The sequence below is a fragment of the Macaca thibetana genome, chromosome 3 (assembly GCF_024542745.1).
Source record: "Macaca thibetana thibetana isolate TM-01 chromosome 3, ASM2454274v1, whole genome shotgun sequence".
NCBI classification, from domain to species: Eukaryota; Metazoa; Chordata; class Mammalia; order Primates; family Cercopithecidae; genus Macaca; species Macaca thibetana.
In genome coordinates, this window is record NC_065580.1 from 172,108,973 (window position 1) to 172,130,834 (window position 21,862).

A 21,862-nucleotide genomic window follows, 5' to 3' on the forward strand; every position below is an offset into this window, starting at 1 on the left:
GATCAATGGTTACCAGAGCTGTCTGGGGAGGGAGGGAAGGATAAATTGGTGGAACACAGGATTTTTTTTTTTTTTCCTTAGGGCAATGCAACTATTCTATGTGATACTATAATGGTGGATGCATGTTACTGTATGTTTGCAAAATCCACAGAATATAAAACATACAGAGTGAACTCTTATATAAACTCTGAACTTTGATTAACAATAATATATTGATATTGGTTCATTTCACAATTAACAAGCGGTTCATTTAGCAATGTAACAAATGCACCACAGTAATGCAAGATATCAATAATAGAGGAAGGGGCCAGGCGCAGTGGCTCACGCCTGTAATCCCAGCACTTCGGGAGGTTGAGGCGGGCAGATCACAAGTCAGGAGATTGAGACCATCCTGGCTAACACGGTGAAACCACGTCTCTACTAAAAAAAGTACAAAAAATTAGCCGGGCGCGCTGGCGGGCACCTGTGGCCCCAAGTACTTGGGAGGCTGAGGCAGGAGAATGGCGGGAACCCGGGAGGCAGAGCTTGCAGTGAGCAAGATCGCCCACTGCACTCCAGCCTGGGTGACAGAACGAGACTCCGTCTCAAAAAAATAACCATCTCAAAAAAAATAAATAGAGGAAATGGGAAGGGTGAAGGAGTATATAGAAACTTCGATTTTCTTCTTAATTTTAAAAATAAACATACGATTGCTCAAAAAAGTCTACTAATTAACAAAGACAACAAATAAGGTTGGTGCTCCTTCTGTGGAAGATGCCAACTGTGTCTTGTTGATCCTGGGCTTATAAGTTTTCCCTCGCTCTCACCCTCAAAATATATAAAGCTTAGTCCTTTACATGCCACCTCCCCCTGTTTCAAATAATATTAAATTATCTTGAAGTAAAGAGATTGTGATCCTCAAATAAGGAAACTAAGAGAAAGTCCGCCTACCTCCTTAAATAGAAAAGTAGCCCAGGGAATAATTGTGAGAGGTGAAAGAATAAGTGATGATGATGATGATGATGATGCTTATGCAGGGTAAGGACTCATGAAAGTTCTACCAATGATGACATAGCAGTATAACAAAAAGAGGATAGCCTTCCAATTCTGTCCATATTACTCACTAGCAATGTGACCAAAGGTAGCTTTTTAACATTCTAATGCTTTGTTTTCTCAAGTATCAAACAGTAAGAATGATAATATTTGTGTTGTGAGGTATTCAGAAGTTTAAATAACTAATAGAGGTTGCTGACCATAGTGTTCAGGCATGCAAGACAGTTTCTCTCGTCTCCTGGAGAGGTGACACGCCATGGTCTTCTTTGCCAGTAAAAAAGCGGAAATAACGTCTTGAATAAGAGAAATATGGATATGGCTCAAAGTAAAGTTTACCCTTTGGAAACCAAAAGTTTTATGGTCTCCTGAAGACCACGGTCAATTAACAAACTGTCATCCAGGCAGAAAGCATTCCTCTGCTTGGGGCATAAAGAAATACTATTGTTCACGGGGTTTGAACTTTGGGAGACGAAGCTGCTTAGAAATACTGAGGATTGTCAGGATCTAGAAAAGATTAGTTGGGGCTTTTCAGAAGCAGAGAAGAAGGCAGAAGAGCCAAGAATCTTACGATTTATCATTCTGGGCACCAGCTGAAGGAAAATAAAATCAGCTAAGTTCCCAATCTCTTTAATATTTTGTACTCTCCTAACTAGTCTGCCCTGATGGTTAGGGGAAGAGGGATTTAAACAGGGTGACCTGGTCTTGAATGACTTTCGTGTCACAGTGTAGGTGTGTAGGAAAGAAGCAGGAAAGCAGAGCATTTGGCGTAAAAATGGGCAATTAAAGGGATTTATGCAATTGTGTTCACTTGAAATCCAGAGATTTGGGGAAGGATCTGGGTAAACACTTGAGCTAAATCTTCATTAATTATGATTTGGATCCTCAATTTTTATTTTGTTTGGTTTCACTTTGTAGAGCTTTGAGTAACATTCAAAATAATAAATGTTTCTCAAATCCTAAATTCTATTGTTATGAAACTTTTAATAAAATCAGAGGCATGGGGTGATTGTAATTGATGGAAGGAAGGCAATATTAGTAACCACTAAAAAGATAATCTATTTTTAATGGATAACTGGGAAAATACATTAAAAACAATGGAAGTAATAAATTTGATATGTTGAGAACACCAATGCTTTACGTAAAGAACTGAAACCAACAGGAATTCCTATCTTTGTGTTAAAAAATACATCTATTGGGTTCAGGTAATTTTTCTGTTTCTGTGTTATACTGAGGTCAAGCAAAAATAACTTAGTTGCTTTCCCCAGACAATATTCTTTCCTGGAAGATAAGAGTGAGCCAACCAAAATAGTTATTCATCAATGCTAGTAGTGTGCTGCCCAAGACTCAATCCACCTTGCTGTATATACCAATTTGAAGTTATTAAGTCACAAATTCTGTCAATGCCAATTAATTCTCTAATTTGAAAGACTGCCTTAGAAAAGTCCAGCTCAGGCCCTAAGAGAGTATACCTACTTTATTCTAATATTCAGGTACTGAAATACTGTTAAGACTCTGTTGGGTGGTATTCCGACTGCAGTAAGTCTTTAAAGTTTAGTTTTGCTCGATCAATGTTTTCCTGTTTTTTTTTTTTTTTTTTTCCCCTGGTCTTTGGAGAATTCAACAGTTGGTAATTCTGGAGGTCTTGCAGTTCCATTTGCAACCCCCTCAGTACCACAGGTCAAGATCCTCAACCCTAAACAACATTCTCTGTGAAGGTGCCTGGGATATCCTTCCAGGACCCTCTACAACTGCTGTACTGAGCTAAGTTTTGTATTGGGTCTCGGCTCTGATTTTTTTTTTTTTTTTCAGGTTCCTAGGCTCCAAACTGCTTAGTTTATTTCAATTCTATGCATATTGAAATCAGTTGATTTTGTAACCAGGTTTGAAATTTCTATCCTTGGAGGGGTCCTGTCTAACTCGTAATATATTGCTGTGTTTTTAAGTTTTTTGGGGGATGGAGTGGGAAGGTCTTTGTCATATTCTGATATAAGCTTGTAAGACCAAGTTCTTAGAGAAGAGATTGGACATAGACCTAATAAATCCATTCATTGAAGCTCACTCTAAGGACTGATAAATTCAGAAAGCCATGTCAGACAGGTGTTATGGAAAATGTTTGCATTGGGCCATCTGTCAAAACCTTTTTACACCTTGCCACAGTCTTGTCTAAATTTTTCTATGACAGTTTGGTTCAGGAAGAAACTTTTTGAAAACTCCTGAACACCAGAAGGATTATGAATTTATTAGATCATCAGTTAACAGCTAACCATTTAGATCAAGGCACAAGGTGTAACATGCTCACAAAACAGGTATTTGGCTGACCTGTTTTCAGACTTCAGTGGTTTTGTCTTAAAGTCTGTACTGTCTCCAGGACGGACTTCACCTTCTTTTACCTGTCCATACTATAACACTAATTACGGATTTGTCTTTTTAAATACCGTAATTTCTTGAAAGATAATTAAGGATTACAATGAATGTTTGGGGGGTGCTTCTGCTGTGAATAAAGTTATTCATTGGAGAAGGGCCTTAGAACAAAACGGGGAGCAAAATTCCAAACATCTTATGTTTATCATTTATTATTACTAGGGGAAGCTTCCAAAAAAAAATTCAGATTCCAAAATTACTTCTGTAAAAAAAGTTGTAGCTAAGTCGAAAGAAAAAATGTGAAAAAACCATAAAACTATCCTTGTCATTTATTTTCCTAAATCACATTTCAAATCTACTAGCTTTCTTCCACATTTCTTTCCCTTCCATTATGATCCTACATCACACTCGGACCCCCACTTCTGACCTGCTTCCTTTCCCTTGTGCTCTACAAGAAACCCTCATATCTCAATTGCCTCTTTCAAATTAGAGTAGCTTTTTAGGGCTGATTTCAAGCCCTAGTCTCATTCTTGTAAAGAACTTTCCAAAGCCAAGACATGAAGGAAAGACATTCACAGAGGAATTTAGTTCTAAGAAGATGTAGTGGTTTATACTCTATATCAATTTTTGCTTACTGTAGTAAAGACCTTAAGTACAAAAAGTACAAGCTATGAGATGGAAAAGGTAGAGTGGGAAGTTCCTGAGCGTGTCCTTGGAGGACTACCCTAGTCTACGTATTACATCAAAATCCACTGGAATTAGAAAAGCTATACATACTAGTTAAGATCTTCTCAATGATACCTCCAATGTATTTTCTATGAAAATAAACTTGAATCAAATTTTGTCCCATAGGTAAAGAAAGAATGAGCCCATTGGAGATGGGCATTTTAACAACTTTAAGGTTTTTTGAAGGCTACCTCTATTCTCTTTTCTATGAAAATAGTCTGGAATAAAATTTGGGCCTATAGGAAAAGAAAGAATGAGCCTATTGGAGATAGCAGCAATAGGCATTTAAATATCTTTGGATAGCAGTAAGCAGTCGATCCTAAAGCACATGTGAAACTAGATTTACGATCAGTCTTTTTGATGAGGGAAACCGTCTTCAGCTTTAAATGGAGAATATGATCTGCAAGCAAACACCTCAATGAGAACCAGATCTCTCACACCTCCATGCATATTTTGAAAGAGCCACTGGGCAAAAGCATAAATGGATCTAGAATGCATTTTACTGACCTTACATTAAAACTATCAGATGCTTTCTCCATTATGCATCCATAATAGTGCAGATTGTTGCAGCCATAACTTTCTACAAGCTTGCACAACACATCTAAAACTAGACACTAAAGAAACACTGAAACCAATATTTGAAAGTCTAAAGAAGTAGGAGCTCATCATAGCTTGCACTTATCTGTGTAATAATTTTGTCTTCCTACTGAAGAAACTCACCTGGAGAAGATACTGATATATTAAGCACCCCAAGGACATAATAAAATAGTTATTCTACACTTGTGGTTTTGAATAAGAGTACTATTTTATCTTATGTGTTACGTTATAGTTGTAAATCTATGTTCTGCCTTCTTTAGTGTCCTTCAGATAAACATTCAAATTTTTTTTTGCCTTTTACTGGGAATGTCAACAATGTACACAAAAGTAACATAGAGGTTAAAGTAAAATTCATGGCTGTTTAGATAGAAAACCATGAGAAATATCCTTGCTCTTATGACAGTCCAAGAGGTCAAATATTTTGAATGGTCTAAAGCTAGTTTTGACTCCAATGTCAGAAAGAAATACCAGAAAAAAAAAAACTTCTTTGCAAATTGCATGAGAATAATCTCTGGCACTTTCAGGAGTTTGTTGGCACCAGAGAATCTTGAATAGAAACTTTCATAACATTTTAATGAAAGCATTGACTGGCTATCGCAAGGACAAATTGGCTACAGTAGTCAACCGGCATTGCTGAAAAGTTTGACCCAAATTGTTGATGTTGCCGCTGAGGAAAATCTCACCCATCACCAGCAGCATAGTCCTGGTAAAATTATAAAGAAGAAAAATGAAAAATAGCTCAAATATAGAAAAATGTCTTGGGACATCTCCAAGTAAGTTTTGTGCTACTACCCTCCACCATTGATTCTGAATATGTGTGCCAGTGTTTTCTAATTCCAGTGATGGATTGAAGCTTTTCTTTGAATGAGCTATGAATCTGATACTAGCAAAAATACCACTTGATTTTGTTTTCCCAGTCTGGGAATTCCAACCCATCTCTGCAGTAACAGAGACACCCATTTTACTGGAACTGTCACTAACGAGATTTTCAACACTGCTGCTTATTCAGAAACTTCACTGCCCATATTATCCCAATCTTCAGGAATGATGGAAGGAACAATGAATTCTTAAACTAAAACATCAACAAAGCTTTCAGACATTATAGGAATCCAAAGAGTATTGGCATTGCTTCAATGACAAAGAAATTACCTATTTTTAGGATCTTACTGGTTCTTCCATTCTGAATTGGTATTAGACTGCCTCTTACACCTAGAAATTTACTCTGATTCTATATTCTGGCCAAATTCAAGCAGACAACCCCTAATACTACAAGGAACTCATAAAATGCACCTAGTCGTCATATTCTCCTAATTAATGCTTACATGGTCTGAAATGTTGAGATCTTGTCTTCTGGAAGAGATATCAGATAGTGTTATTGAACTCTAATGAAAACATCTCATCAAGTAACTAGTGAGCATAACTCTAAAAGCACACTTGTTTCTTGGATATACTTTACTAGGAGAAGAGAATTCATCCTCAAATCATTAGAAAACTGTTCCAACTAGAGACCTCAATATGAGGATTTTAAAGAATCTTCTAGAAGTGGACAATCTTCAGGAGACAGCTTCAACCCACAATCTTTATATCAAGTTGACAACTGCAAGAAGTTGTTGATCCAAGGCATACAGAACAATGTTCAAATAATCTAAACATAGCTTGTCATATACTTTAACCTATATGCTATTATTCTTTATCTTTATAGATATTTTCTCTTTTTCTCTACACTTAAAATTCAGGATTAAACCTATACATCATATCTAGAAAGAGAACTTTGCAGAAGCTAGCCTTTGTAACAGAACTTTCAGAAAAATAGACCTGGAAAAATAAAAGGAAATAGGTAATGTATATTTGGAGGCTGTTATTACTTTTACAGATCTTATAAGAGAGCTATACTACATTTTCAACTTCATTTATTGGCTTAGACGTACCCCAAGTTTTTTTCTCTTTTTTGTAGCGAGCAAGTGTCTCCTTTATTTGTCTTTAAATGTTTATTTTTTAAATAGACAAATACAAATTATATATACTTAGGGTGTACCACATAATTTTCTGAGACGTATTCACACACACACATTGTGGAATGACTAAATCAAACTAATTAACGTATCCATTACTTCACATACCACATTTTTGTGGTGAGAACATTTAAAATCTACTCTCTTAGCAATTTTCAAGTATATAATACAGTAATGTTCCTTATCTGCAGTTTCTCTTTCCATGATTTTGGTTACCTGCAGTAAACTGCCGTTGAAAAAATTAAATAGAAAACTCAAGAACGAAACAATTAATATAAAGTTTTCTGAGTAGCGTGATGAAATCTTGTGCTGTCCCTCCTGGGACAGGGATTATCCCGTTGTCCAGTGTATCCATGCTGTATGTGGTACTCGTGTGTTAAGCCCTTGGAAGCCATCTTGCTTGTCAGATCAACTGTGGCTGTACCACAGCGCTTGTGTTCAAGTAATCCTTATTTTACTTAATGATGTCCTCAAAGCACAATTCAGATATGCCAAAGAAAAACTGTTAGGTGCCTCCTTTAAGTGACAAGGTGAAAGTTCTCTACTTAATAAGGAAGGAAAAGAAATCATGCTGAGTTTTCTAAGATCTATGGTAAAAATGAATCTTCTGTCCATTAAATTGTGAACAGAATATAGTTATAATTGTTCTATTTTATTATGGTTATTACTAATCTCTTCCTGTGCCTACTTTATAAATTCAACTTTATCATAGATATGTATGTATATAAAAATAAAAATTTTACATAGGGTTTAGAATAATCTGTGGTTTCAGGCATCCACTGGGGACTTTGGAACCTATCCTCTGTGGATAAAGAGGAATTACTATACATTGTTATAAACTATAATCACCATATTGTACAATGGATCTATACTACAGGTAACACTGCCTGATGCTGACCACTCTTGATGAATGACAGAAAATTATTAAAATAATATTTGACAACAGAGTATGTGGTGTTTTCGCTGAAAACAAAATACTAGTCACTAATGGCTGGTACTGGATTTGAGGCATGCAACATACTGGCTGAAGACTGTCACACAGTATTCATGATTTCACCCAGGATCTCTTGCAGCCTCTATTTTCCTCCCTACTAAAAAGATACCTTTAGATGATTTAAATCAAGAAGGAAAAAACTGGAAACCTGGACTTTGAAAATTTTAATAATTGAAAGGGATTTTTGGCTTTTTCCTTTATTTTATGATTCTCAAAAAGCAAGAAAAATCCTGACTAGAATTCATAGAATAGAAAAACAACTAGATAATGTCACTATGGCTTTAGCACTCTGGCATTAAATCAGGCAGGGAATGGTTCAAAATAAAAGCGTCTTAGACTTATAGCCGGCCTTTAAGAGTAAAGCATTTGTCATCTTAGAGGACTAATGTGCTTATATCTTCATCTCTCTCAAGTTGCCTTAATCTACAAAAAGACTCACAAAACAAATAAGTAAAATTACATATCTTTGACAACAACCAGTTAAGTTAATTTGGTTACATCTTGTTTTGTGAGCACTTGAGATGAATGAGTTTTATTGTCTTGCTTTAATATGGACTCTGTTGACCCTCATCTTCAAAATTAACTGTGGACTCATCATAAGCCTTCCCTTAGTGCGCCCCATGGTTATGATGCCCAAATGTGTGCTCACAGGAGACTGAAGTTCTACTGCTCAATCATCATCATAAGTGCTATGCAGCTGCTTTCCCAGGAAAAGGTCTAACAAATGATCATACAACAAATTGACACAAAGAGCTACTGGCACAGTTACCACCAAACACTCTGAATGTGACTCTGTCAATTAAGGTTGAAGAAGAGAATCAGAAAAAGGACCAGAAATGTATTTAAAAATTTGTCGTAAGCAATTAGATAATGCAATCGTGAGGACCAGCCAGGCAAATCCAAAATCTGTAGACAGGCCAGCAGGAAGGGCTCATCATACTCTTAAGCACAGGGTGAATTTGTTGTCCACATCCAGAATTTCTTCTTCTTCAGGGAATTTAAAATTCTGTTTTAAATGCCTTTTGACTAATAGAATCAGGGCAACCCCAATTATCTAGGATGATCTCCAGTATTTAAAGTCAACTGATTATTCACTGTAATCACTTCTGTGAAATATCTTCACAACAGCAGCTAGATTCCTGTTTCCTTGAATAACTGGGGACTGTAGCTTATCCAAACTGGCATATTAAAATGACCACCACGGTTAATCCATGCTAGTTTTCTATGGCTACTGTAACAAATTACCATACTTTTAGTGGCTTAAAACAACACAGATTTATTTTACAATTCTGTAGGTCAGAAGTCCAACATGGTTTTCACTTGGGCTAACTACAAAGGGCCGTATTTTATTCTAGAGGCTCTAGTGGAGGATCCATTTCTTCTGTTTTTCTGGAGGCTTCTATCTTCTGGAGGCTTTCCATGGTTTTTGCCTCATGGCCCTTTTCCTCCATCTTTAATGCCACCATGAGCAGGTTAAGCACTCCTCACACTGCATCACTATGTCTTGCTTCTGTCATCACTTTTCTTTCTTCAGCTGTGCATCCTTTGTCTCCATCTTCTACTTACTTTAAGTTTTGTTAAGATCGAGTTTGCATAACACATTTTCCTCAAAGTGTACAATTCAATGACTCATAGATCTGTTCAACCAGCACAACAGTCAGTTTTAGAACATTCTCCTCACCTCAAGAAGAAACTCCTAATTTTCTTTATTATATCCCATCCTCCCACCATCCTCAGTCCTAAGCAACCACTGATATACTTCCTGTCTATATAAGTCTCTTTACTCTTCACAATTCATATGTGTGGAATCATACAATATATAGTCTTTTGGGACTGAATTTGTTGTACTTAGCATAATGTTTTCAAGGCTTATTTGTGTTGCAGTATCTATCAATACTTCATTTTTTATGGTCAAATATAATTTTAGTATATGAATATACTCATACTTTGTTTATGGATTATTTTTACCTGTTGGCTATTGGAAATCATACTATAATGATGCTGTAACAATAAATAACAAAAAAAATGCTATAATAATATTCACTTAAAAATACTTATTAAAATACAAGTATTTCTTTGAATATCTGCTTTCAATTCTTTTGTGTATATACCTAGGAATGGACTTGCTGTGACATAGGATACTCTATTAATGATTTGAGGAACGGTAAGAATGTTATCCAAAGTGACTGCACCATTTTACATTTCCACTAGTAATCTATGGGGATTCTATTTTCTCTAAATTTTTGTCAACCTTTCTGATTAACTGTCTTTTTGATTATAGTCATCATAGCAAGTGTGGAGTGGTATTTCATTGTGGTTTCATTTGCATTTTCCAGATAACTAATGAAATTGAACTTCTTCAGAACACATGCTTTTAGTCATTTTTTGTATCTTCTGTGAAAAAAATGTTCATTCAGATTCTTTGCCTTTTCAAAATGGGGCTGTCTTTTTATTGCGGAGTTGTAAGAGATTTTATATATTCTAGATACACGACCCATATGAGATATATGAATTGCAAATATTTTTTTCCGTTTTATGAGTTGTATTTTCACTTGATGGTTTTCTTTGAATCTTAAAGTTTTTTATTTTAATAAAGTTCAAATAATCTGTTTCTCTTGTTGTTCCTGCTTTTGGAGTCATATCTATCAATCATTTGTCACATAAAAGCTTGTAAATATTTTCTCCAATGTGTTTTACATTTAGTTTTGTTTACATTTAGTTGTTGTAAAACTAAATAGTTTTACATTTAGTTTTTTGATTCATTTCCAGTTAATTTTTATATTTGGTGTAAAATAGAGGTCTTATTTCATTCTTTTGCATGTGGCTATCCAATTATCTCAGTACCGCTTATTGAAAAGACTATTCCATCTTTCATTGAATTGTTTAAAATCAATTGGTCATAGATGTATAGTTTTATTTTTGGTCTCTCAATTCTTATCCATTGGTATATACATCTGTTCTTGTGCTGGTATCAAACTGTGTTGATTGTCATTGCTTTGTAGGAAGTTTCAAAATTGTGAAGTATTCCTACTTTGTTATTTTCAAGATTATTTTGACTATTGTGGGTCTCCTGCCTCCACTTTATCAACAGTTTTTTCCTTTGTAAGTGTAAAACTATTGTAGTACCTATAAAATAATAAAGAAGTGAGCCTAAAATAATTTTATAGAAACACAAATTAATTTTTAAAATTCCTGAATATTTTAAGTGCTAAGAATAAGACTCATATTTGGGTTTTTTGTGTTTTTAAAAAGCATTGTGCAAAATATCTTTTCAAGCTGGTAAAGCTGCTGTGTAGAAATAGACCAGTTAATGGTGTGGAAGATTTGTAATGTGCTGTATACACATCAATCTCTGTTAAGAGAGGCTAAATGTTCTAGGTTGCACAATTTAAATACATCAATTTCTGCAAGAAGTCAGCTGGGATTCTTGAGGAGTACGCCATCTTAACAATTATTTAGTATTCTGATTCATGTATATAAGTTGCCTTCTGATTTAGAGTCTTTAATTTTCAAAAATGTGTTGCAGTTTCCAGAGTATAACTTTAGTACTACTTTGTTAAATTTATTTCTTAGTATTTTTTATTGTATTGTAAATGGGTTTGTTTTCTTACTTTCATTCTTGGATTGTTTGTTAGAAACATGTGGGATACAAATGATGTTTTTTGATACTAATATTGTATCCTACCACCTTGCTGAAGTCACTGGTTATTTCTCTTTTTTTTTCTTTTTTTTTTTTTACATTTGAAATTACATTTTATTTAAACAGGTAAAAATGTGTGTATCTTTTAAAAATGAAAATACAAAGTAAGTGAACCAATAATACAAACATGTTTATAGCAGTAATTAAAATAGAGGTAACATTTACCAGTGTGAAAATATCAGAATTCCAATCACACTTGGATCTTCAATGATTGAAGTGTGCATTCCACACAGCAGGGGCTGGTAGACTGAAGATAAATTCCTCCTCTGGATGTGCCATCCTCAGTCAAGTTCTTCCTCATCACCATTCATCAGCTCACACAGTGGGGTAGCTGGCTGCTGTGGCGATTCCACAGTTTTTCCTCCGGTCTTTGGCCATCTTTATGTAGCCATCCATGCCCCAGTTTTTACCCCAGCTGTTCTTCACCAGCCAATATTTATTGTTATCCGAGTCTGCTCCTTCATAGCCATAGCCAACCGCCAGCATAGCATGATCTAGGCCTTCAGGGTCACAACGTGGCTCAAAATAAATTCCTTTTTTGTAGAACTGGAAGGAGAAATGGCTTGCATCAACAGCAACAGAGATGGGCCCCACAGTTGCCACTGCCTTCGCCAGGTCCTTCTCCCGTGAAGGGATGTCCACAAAGCCAGTGTCATTAGCAACAGAGTACTTGGGATTGTACCTACAGGTTTTAACCTTTCCTTCATATGGATAGGATGCCTCAGAGTCCAGGCCTCCGTTCTCCTGAACATACCGGAAGGAATTATCCATGAAACCACCGTTGCAGCCCTCATTGCCTTGAGGCCAAGAGCAGTCTACCAGATTCTGCTCACTCAATGAAATAAGTTTGCCTGTTTTCCAGAACATCTGCCCTTCCAGAGCACCAGTTGCACTAAAAGCCCAACAAGAGCCACACATACCCTGATTCTTCACAGGAGTCACGTAGCCTTTCTCTCTCCAGTCCACAGATGTGGGGATCTCAAGAAGAAGATGTTCCTGGAACTCCTTCCCCTTCCTGTGCTTCTGGTATTGAAAACCATTCATCACCTGCCTAAATTCTCCATTGGTCATGTCTCCAAAGGCGTTCATGGCCATTGTGAAGCTGTGTTTCCCTTGACTGTATTCTTGATTGTGCTGCTCAATCATCTTCATGTTCTTCTCCCACACTGCTCTCCTCCATCCTTCTTCATTCATGCCATATAATTTCTTATGCTTTGCTTTCCACTTGATCCACTGTGCATCTAAACTGTGGTCACGTGTTAGAGCAGCTGAGGCAATTCCCAGGCAAAAGGCAGCCAGGAAGAGTGAAGGATTCATGTTTCAAAAATAGAGCTGAAGGACTTGCTGGGTCCCTGGTGGCTCCTGTCCAATCTTAGCCCACTGGGGTATCAGCTGCAGTAGCCAAAGGTGGACAGGCACAGTGAGCAGGTGCTGGGTCCAGGAGTCTCCTGTCGCCTAAGGCTGCCCGAAAGCAGCTAATTGACCTATCACTGGTTATTTCTTATAATTTTTAGTGGATACTTAGGATTTTCTATATGCAAGACAATGTTATCTGAGAATAAAGGTAGCTTTTCTTATTTTTTTTTTCTAATTTGGATTCGCTTTATTTTTTCTAATTTCCCTGGCTAGACCTTCAAACACTGTGTTGAATAGAAGTGGTGAGAGGAGATGTTCTCTTGTTCTTGATCTTAGGAAGAAAGCATTCATTTTTACCACCAAGCATGATGTCACATGCGGGTTTTTCACAAATACCCATTATCAAGTGAAGGAAGGTTTCCTTCTATTCCTAGTTTATCGAGTATTTTTATCAGAAATGATCTAGGGTTTTGTTAAATGCTTTTTCTGTTTATGGATATGATCATGATCATGTAATTTTTTTTTTTGAGACTGAGTCTCCCTCCATCGCTTAGGCTGGAGTACAGTGGCATGACCTCGGCTCACTGCCACCTCCTCTGCCTCCCAGGTTCAAGCAATTCTCATGCCTCAGCCTCCCGAGTAGCTGGGATTACAGGTGCCCGCCACCATGCCCAGCTAATTTCTGTGTTTGTAGTAGAGATGGAATCTCACCATGTTGGCCAGGCTGGTCTTGAACCCCTGACCTCAAGTGATTCACTCACGTTGGCCTCCCAAAGTGCTGGGATTACAGGGTTAAGCCACAGCACCCGGCCTGATCATGTAATTTTTAAATTCAATTGATATCATGTATACATTAATTATTTTTTGTATGGTTAATCAACCTTGCATTCCTGGGATAAATCCTACTGGGTCATGGTATGTAATTCTTTTTATATGTTGCTGGATTCAGTTTGCTAGTAGTTTGTTATGGATTTTTATATGTATATTAAAGGTAATTTATGTATAAAGGTATGTCAAAGGTCTGTTTTCTTTGTTTCTCCTGTTTTTGTTCCTTTACTGATTTCTTTTGCATTATATAATATTTTCTAATTAAGCATTTAAATTTATTTTTTTTACTGTATCTTTTGAGTTTTTTTAAAAAGTGGTTTCTTTAGGGCACACTACATACATTTTAACTATCAGATTAATTTTCAGGTTTATGCTAACGGAATTATAGTAAGACATAGGAATATCATTTCTAGATAACTCTTTATGAACCGGATGCCTGTGTCTTGCCCAAATTCTCATGTTAAAGCCCTGTCCCTCATTGTGGTGGCACTAGGAGGTGTGGCCTTTGGGAGGTAATTAGGTTTAAGTGAGTTTCTGAAGGTGAGGCATCCATGATGGTATTAGTGTCATTAGAAGACGAAGAGCCCAGAATCCACTTTGTTTCTGCCATGTGAAGACACAATGAGAAAGCAGCCATTTGCAAGCCAGGATGAAGGGCCCTTACTAGCACCCAACCATGCTGACACTCTGATCTCAGACATTCACTCTCAAAAACTGTGAGCAAATAGATGTTTACTCTTCAAGCTTCCCAGTCTATGGCATTTTGTTATTGCAGCCTGAGATGACTAAGACATATCTCTATTCCTTTTCCCCTATTTTTGTTGTATTATGCATATTTATGTATTAATATTACAAACTTACAAACTCAATGATACATTGTTATAATTATTAATTTACTCATCTGCTGTCATTTCCTTAGCTCAATGTAGGTTTGTTCTCACCCACCTCCTTTGTGCTGTCTTTAGCAAATATATTACCAGTTTATTACATTTCTGTGTTACAGGCCCAACAATACATTGTAGCATATTATTTTATACAATTGTTTTGTAAATCAAGAGAAAAAATATAGATTTATACTGCTTTGTGGAATTATATAACTAACTTTATTGAAGCTCGTATTTTTCTATATGTGCTCAATTATCTAGGATTATTTGCTGTCAGCCTGAAGAACTTCCTTCAGAGTTTTTTGTAAGGTGGGTCTGCTAGCAACACATTCTCTCAGATTTTGTTAATCTTGGAATGTTCTTATTTTACTTTAATTTTGGAAAGATAGATTTGCTTGATGTAAGGTTTGTGGCTGACAGGTTTTTGCTTTTTTTTTTTTTTTTAACTGAGCACTTTAAACATGACATCCTATTGCCTTTCGGCCTACATTGTTTTTGCTGAGAATCAGATATTAAATCCTACTGAGGTCCCCTTGATAATGAGTTTTGTTTTGTTGTAATTTTGTCTTGCTGCTTTCAAAATTTTCTCCTTGTTTTGAGTTTAAGCATTTTTACTATGATGTGTCTGATGTAGATATCACTTCATTTATTTTACTTGGAATTCCTTTAACTTCTTGGATATATAGGATAGTGTTTTCTAATAAGTTTGAGAATTTTTCAGTCATTATTTGATACTTCCATGACATGGATGTTGATGCGCTTAATGGTGTCCCAGATTTCCCTGAGGCTCCTCTTATTTCTCTTTTTTTGTTTTTTAGCTTGCATAATCTGAATCAAGCTTCAAGTGTGTTCATTCTTTCTTCTGCCAATTCAAATCTACTGTTGGGCCCATCTAGTATAATTTTCATTTCAGTTCTTATGTTTATCAATTCCAGAATTTCCATTTTGTTCTTTTAATAATTTTTATCTCTTTATTGATACTTTGTCTTGTGTTGGACATTGTCATCATGACTTCCTATACTTTTTAAACAATAGTTTCCTTTCCATCTGTGAACATACTTAACATGGGTATCATGAAGTCTTTCCTGTTAAATTCAATATCTGGTTGCTCTCACAGTTTCTTTTGCCTGCTTTTTCTTTATCCATTTTATGTTATACTTTCCTGTTTCTTTGCATTCCTCATTATTTTGTTGTTGTTGGAAACTAGACCTCTTGGATAATATATTACAGCAACTTTGCATACGAATCTCCTCCCTTTCAGAGCTGGAATATTTTAGTGATGTCTATTTTCTCCTACCCCACACTGTTAAACCTCTGATGTTAATTTTCAGTGGGGCACAGCTTTTGGTATGTCCACAGTCACCTGGAGACAATAGTGGGTTTGGTACGGTTCTCTTCATCTCTTTCCGTGACCATAGCAAACTGTTATGCTCTGTTAGTTGGAGGCTGATTGCTCTATTATTTTCAAATATGTCCTGGGTTACAAATTGATCCATAGGCTAATCCAGTAAGATCTGGGCTTCTTTGAAGGAGGTCCTTAGATCAGTGCTGTATATATTTTTTTTCCTCTAAATTTTCTCTTTCTCAGGTTCTCTCCTACAAAGTAACTGGCTTATCCTTCAGCCTTTGTCTTGAATCTATTTCCTCCCAGTTGCTTTTCACCATGACCTCCACTATTTTTGAGAACGCCTATAGGTTAGAATGTCCTCATGCTCTATTGCAAGTGAAGTCAATTTCTTTGGGAAGAGACTAGGAGCTATTAATTTTATGGCCTGCTTTTCCCTCTGGTAAAATATTAAGTTAGGCCTCTGTGGTTGGGTTTGAGATGATGGGATATTTTCTCTCAGTGATGCTCCTACTTTTGAACCTGAGTGCCCAGTGGAAGTGGAGACTGTAGCATGAGGTCTTCATAAGTTGGTTTTCTTGGTGTGGAAACTTACGATCCAGGGTAAGGCAACTGGGGCCCCAGCATTTTTAAAGGTGCTGTGCCTGAGTTGGAGTCTGTTTTCCATGAGTGAGGGTGGGGTGAAGAAGGAGCCTTGCCTCTCATCCGCTCTCACCTGAAACAACCTCAGCAACAGGAGACAACTGGCAGTAGGAGGAGAAACATGGATGTTGCATTCTGCCCTAGAAGAAAGCTCTCCAACTGGAAGCTGTGGGAGAAGATGCCATTTGTTCTTGACTAACGAAGTCTAGATTGGAGTTTTCTTATCTTCGAGCTGGAAGAGCCAATGAAGAGTAGACTTTGCTTAAATACTACACGCTCCTGCTTTTCATTCTGAATATTCATAGATTTAATTGAATGGCTATTTCTTCACTTGCTGTATTCCTTTAGGATCATTTCCAGGGGTTATAAAAAGTTTTTTTTTATTTATAGTTTTTACCAGTTTCAATGGGGAATAATTTTTCCTACAGTCATGCTGGAAGTCCTCTTATAATTATATTTTGCTTATCTGGATAATTTTTTCTGTCTTAAAGTCAGCTAATGTTTTCTGTCTTAAAATCAGCTGATTGCAACCTTATATCCATCTTTCACCTTGAATTCCCCTTTGCTATTTAATCTAATATATACATAAGCTATGGAGGCTTCAAAATGGGCTTCTTTGGGGAAACACCATTTTGCCTAACACAGTGAACCCAATATATCAGACAGTAATTTTGATCTGCATTGATCATATCCTTGTGCTGTGATTTGGTCTGAGGTTGTTCCCACCAAACATCATGTTGAAATTTGATCCCTGATGTGGCAGTCTTGGGAAGTGGAGCCTAGTGAGAATTGTCTGAATCATTGGAGTAAATCCCTCCTGATGGCTTAGTGTCTTTCTCATGGTGGTGAATGAGTTCTCACTCTGGCAAGACTGAATCAGTTCTCATAGAACTTAATGAATTCCCTTGAGAATGAGTTGCTATCAAGCCAGGATGTCTCTTAGGTTTTTCCTCTTCACACATAACTGCTTCCAATTTGACCTTCTCCATCATGTTATGATGCAGCACAGAAGACCTTGCCAGAAACCAGGGCCATGTCCTTGAACTATCCAGCCTGCAGAACCATGAGCTAAATAAACCACTTTTCTTTATAAATTACCTATATCAGGTATTCTGTTGTAGCAACACAAAATAGACTAAGGTAGTTCATAAGATAATGGTAAAGCATGACCAAAAGTGTCAGTGAGCATTAATATAAACAACTTTTTTTTTCTCTCTGTCTTAAGTCATGCTAGGTCCAGGCATACTTTTCTCCCCTTGTGTTAAGCAATATATGTGATGAACATATTTACATGTCTCTATGTCAAACAATACTGAAATCAAGCAAAAATGTCTTAATTACTTATTGCAAGAAATATTTAAATTTTTAAGACAAGACTGTAAGCCAACTTTAACAGCTAATCAAGACTAACAGCCTGCTTATAAAATCCCCCTTTAAGGCTCATTCCTTACTGTGATCACTAATCTAGATCTAGTAATTCAATAACTATACCTAATTTCAACCAGTTTCCTCCTTTGAAACATTCATCTTAAAATCACTCTGCTCGGGTTATAAAACCCTAAACATTGCCTACCCAAAGGTTGGGACATTACTGTTTTTTTTTGTTGTTGTTGTTGTTATCAAAAAGGTGTATGTGTTTGTGTGTGTGTCCCTTACTGTAAGAAGTCAGAACAACTAAGCTCTGCTTGATCATCTAAGTTTTTTGATGACGGTTTGTGAAACTGACAGTTGAAAATTGAGTCAATTACATGAGTATAGACAAGATATTGACTGTGAAATGTACTAAAAGTTAGGAACAAATGAACCATATTATGAAAATGTAGACTGCTTATTTTTGAATATTTGTGTGAACTCTCTTTTCAATAATGAATTTGGAAGCAGAGAAATAAAGCTGCAATTGTTCAACTACAAAACCCCCTAAAATAAGGAAATAGGGCTTGAGAATAAGAATACATAGAAGCTTTCAGATTGTTGCTTTATTTCTCTGTAATTTTCTATGCTCTAGCTATTAGGAAAAGAAATACATATGATTTGTTTCCTTCCTTTGTTTACTTATTTTCTTTCTATTCTGTCCATCTCTCAACAGTGAGCTAAAAGGAGTTAAATATATGTATTTTCTTTTTTATTTTGCCATCATGAAGGAGATGTTAAATAGTTCTGAATTTTTTGCAAAGGGTTTCTACTAATTATTTAAATGTAATATTCTCTGAAGTAATGCTATATTGTTACTGATATTTGTGACAACTGTATGCACCAAATAGAAATTCTTAGACTTATCAAACAGAAAGAGGTCTGGAGCTCAGTAGTCCAGTAGTTTCCAACGCTGGATGCAGGTTGGCGTCACCTGTTGAGGCCATATCTCTGACTGTTCAGCCTTGGTTTCTCCACAGGTGATTCTGATACACAGTGTGACTTGACAGTAGTGATATAATTCATCTCCCAAATAACAGACTTTGGGAGAAAGAGGTTGCCAGAGGTTGGAAATTTTCACTGAAGGCTATCAAACTAACAAGTGGTAGATGTGAAATCATAACTCATGATTTTTGTTCTCAAAGTTAGAATCCTAAATAAATAAATGATAAATAAATGATAAAATAAGACTGAAGTTGTAATGCATGCCTTGAGACATTTTATGTTACTAGCTAATCTTCTAGATAATGATTGCAGGACCATGGTTGAGTTGTTAAATTCAAAATATTCTGGTTCCTATACATTATGATTCAGGAAACTGTAGCCTGTAAGCCAGATCAAGCCTGCCACATGTTTTGGTGTGGTCTGGGACCAAAGACTTGTTGTTGCATTTTTAATATTTTGAAAAAGATTTAAAGGAAAATAATACATATGACACATGAAAATTAGGTGTAATTCAAATTTTACTATTCACAAATGAAGTTTTATTAAAATGCAGCCATAATTTTTTATTTATACATTGTCTGTGATCACTTTTATGTCATAGTAGCAGAGTTGAGTAGCTGTCACAGAGACCATATGGCCCATGAAGCTGAACATATTATATTATCTGGTCTGTTATGAATGAATTTTGCCTACCCTTGCTTTCAACGAAGAGTTAAAAATTCTGGATCTGTGCAAATCACTGGGTGTGTCTAATAATGCAAGATATGGAGTGGTTCAATGCATTCCTGGGCATGCTCTTCTATATATTTCTTCAATACCACTCATTATTCTATTTGACTATTGTTCTCGGGTTATATTAAAGATTAGTGATGCACTCAGCTTAAATCAAGGTTCACAGAGATGTGAGCACATTAACAGAGTAGAAGGCATAATAGTTACAGATTTAACTTTTCTTCCTCTACAGAAATTCTGAGGATTTAAAGTGTAAGGAATTTAAGTAATTGTAGCAGATCGCTTCCAAAGGATGCATAGCTCTGCCATATTCTTGTCATAAAGTTGACAGTACACCTATGCTATCCTACTTGGAAAAATATGGTAAGATGATGTGCAATGTCGGTCATTTTGCACTTCAAAATAATTAGGCTTAATTGAGCAGTGAGTATACATAACACTTGCATAACTCTCTAGCTGAGAAAAAGAACTTCAAAACTCTGTGCCTAATGAGATATTAGTGATTGTCACAAAGTCACTAATATTTGTGGATCTGTGTCCTCACAACAAGATATTATTTGGTAATAGATATAAATCTTTGACAGGCTCTCAGTACGGAAGTAGTTACTAAATAACAATTGCTGTGGTTAATGTGCCATGGGATGCTGAGATAACATTCCTATTGATTATATAAACATAAGTCAACCTGTAACCCACTGGAATGAGAACAATCGTGGCAACAACAGTAATAACAAGGTGGTAGCAGCAGCAGCAAACATGGCTTTAGAACTTCCTATGTTCCTAGAATGGTTTTAGATATTTTACAAGTTTTAACTCACTTCAATCCTCACAGCAACCTTACAAGGTAGATAACTATGACATTGTACTCAGTATATTATACATTGCACTGTACAGATGAGGAAATAAAGCACTGAGGAGGTCAGAAACTTGGCAAAGGTCACATAGCAGTCTTTGTTCTTAAATAGTATCTTTTTCTGCTATAGTTTATATTAAATATGTCAAGTAAGTAAAGAAACAGACTGTCCACCAAATTATGTTTCAGAAAAAATATTAAGATTCTAAAGGATGGGACTATTTCTCAGGATATGGACTGTGTTGCAATCATACTTTTTAATCTCCTGATTCTAGTATAGTGTATAGTATAACACGTAGTTGATGCTCCATAAAAGTTTGCTGAATGAATGAACTGATTTGTGGGAAATACACCTCATGCTGATTAGGAAGAAGTGAACTTTTTCCCAGTTGTTGCCTTTCATAAGGCTTGCCCCCAGTAAGTCTGGGAACTGTAGAGTATTAATAGCTCTTTAATCTAGTGCTGACAACTATCTTGAGATGTAGGTGACATTTTCTCATTAGGACTTCCCTTATTCCTAAGGAACTATTTCTTTATGTCTCTTCAGGAATATGTCTAAGGATTTTTGTTCTTTTTGGATAACCATTGGTGTTCATTCTTTGCTGTGATGGGGTAGAAATATACCACTATTTTGTCTTCACTGGGTCCACTCAGTTTGGGGACTGAAGGCTTTCAACAGGCAGGGAGTCATTACAAACTTATGCACTTCTTCAAGAAATCCTCATTTCACTGAAGAGATCATTAGGCAGTCAATTAGTTCTCATTAGTGAGAGCAATCTGGAATTTGTCTCAGAGTCTAGAACCCCATATTTAATTTGTGTGAGGTGATCACAGGAACTCACATTCCCAGTGGCCTTTCTTGCCTTATAACCTGAATCATGCGTGCTCTCCTATGCAAATTATCACATGGATTCTTTTGTTAACAGCTTTAATGAGGTGTAATTGATACACAAATAACTATACATATTTATTTATTTATTTATTTTTTATATATATATATTTTTAACCTAGGTAGTACCATTCAGGACATAGGCATGGGCAAAGACTTCATGTCTAAAACACCAAAAGCAACGGCAGCAAAAGCCAAAATTGACAAATGGGATCTAATTAAACTAAAGAGCTTCTGCACAGCAAAAGAAACTACCATCAGAGTGAACAGGCAACCTACAGAATGGGAGAAAATTTTTGCAATCTACTCATCTGACAAAGGGCTAATATCCAGAACCTACAAAGAACTCAAACAAATTTACAAGAAAAAAACAAATAACCCCATCAAAAAGTGGGCAAAGGATATGAACAGACATTTCTCAAAAGAAGACACTCATACAGCCAACAGACACATGAAAAAATGCACATCACTGGCCATCAGAGAAATGCAAATCAAAACCACAATGAGATACCATCTCACACCAGTTAGAATGGTGATCATTAAAAAGTGAGGAAAC

General features: G+C 36.1%; 1 protein-coding gene and 1 long non-coding RNA gene across 2 annotated transcripts in view; both read right to left on the reverse strand.

Annotated features, from left to right (window-relative positions):
* LOC126950763 (uncharacterized) overlaps positions 1–21,862 on the reverse strand; it is a 268,517-nt gene that overhangs the window by 127,761 nt on the left and 118,894 nt on the right. The window lies entirely within an intron of this gene.
* On the reverse strand, positions 11,580–19,236 carry LOC126950754 (procathepsin L-like). The gene has a single exon (XM_050784771.1). It carries the CDS (start codon positions 12,737–12,739, stop codon positions 11,738–11,740), a length of 1,002 nt encoding a protein of 333 aa, XP_050640728.1. The 5' UTR covers positions 12,740–19,236; the 3' UTR covers positions 11,580–11,737.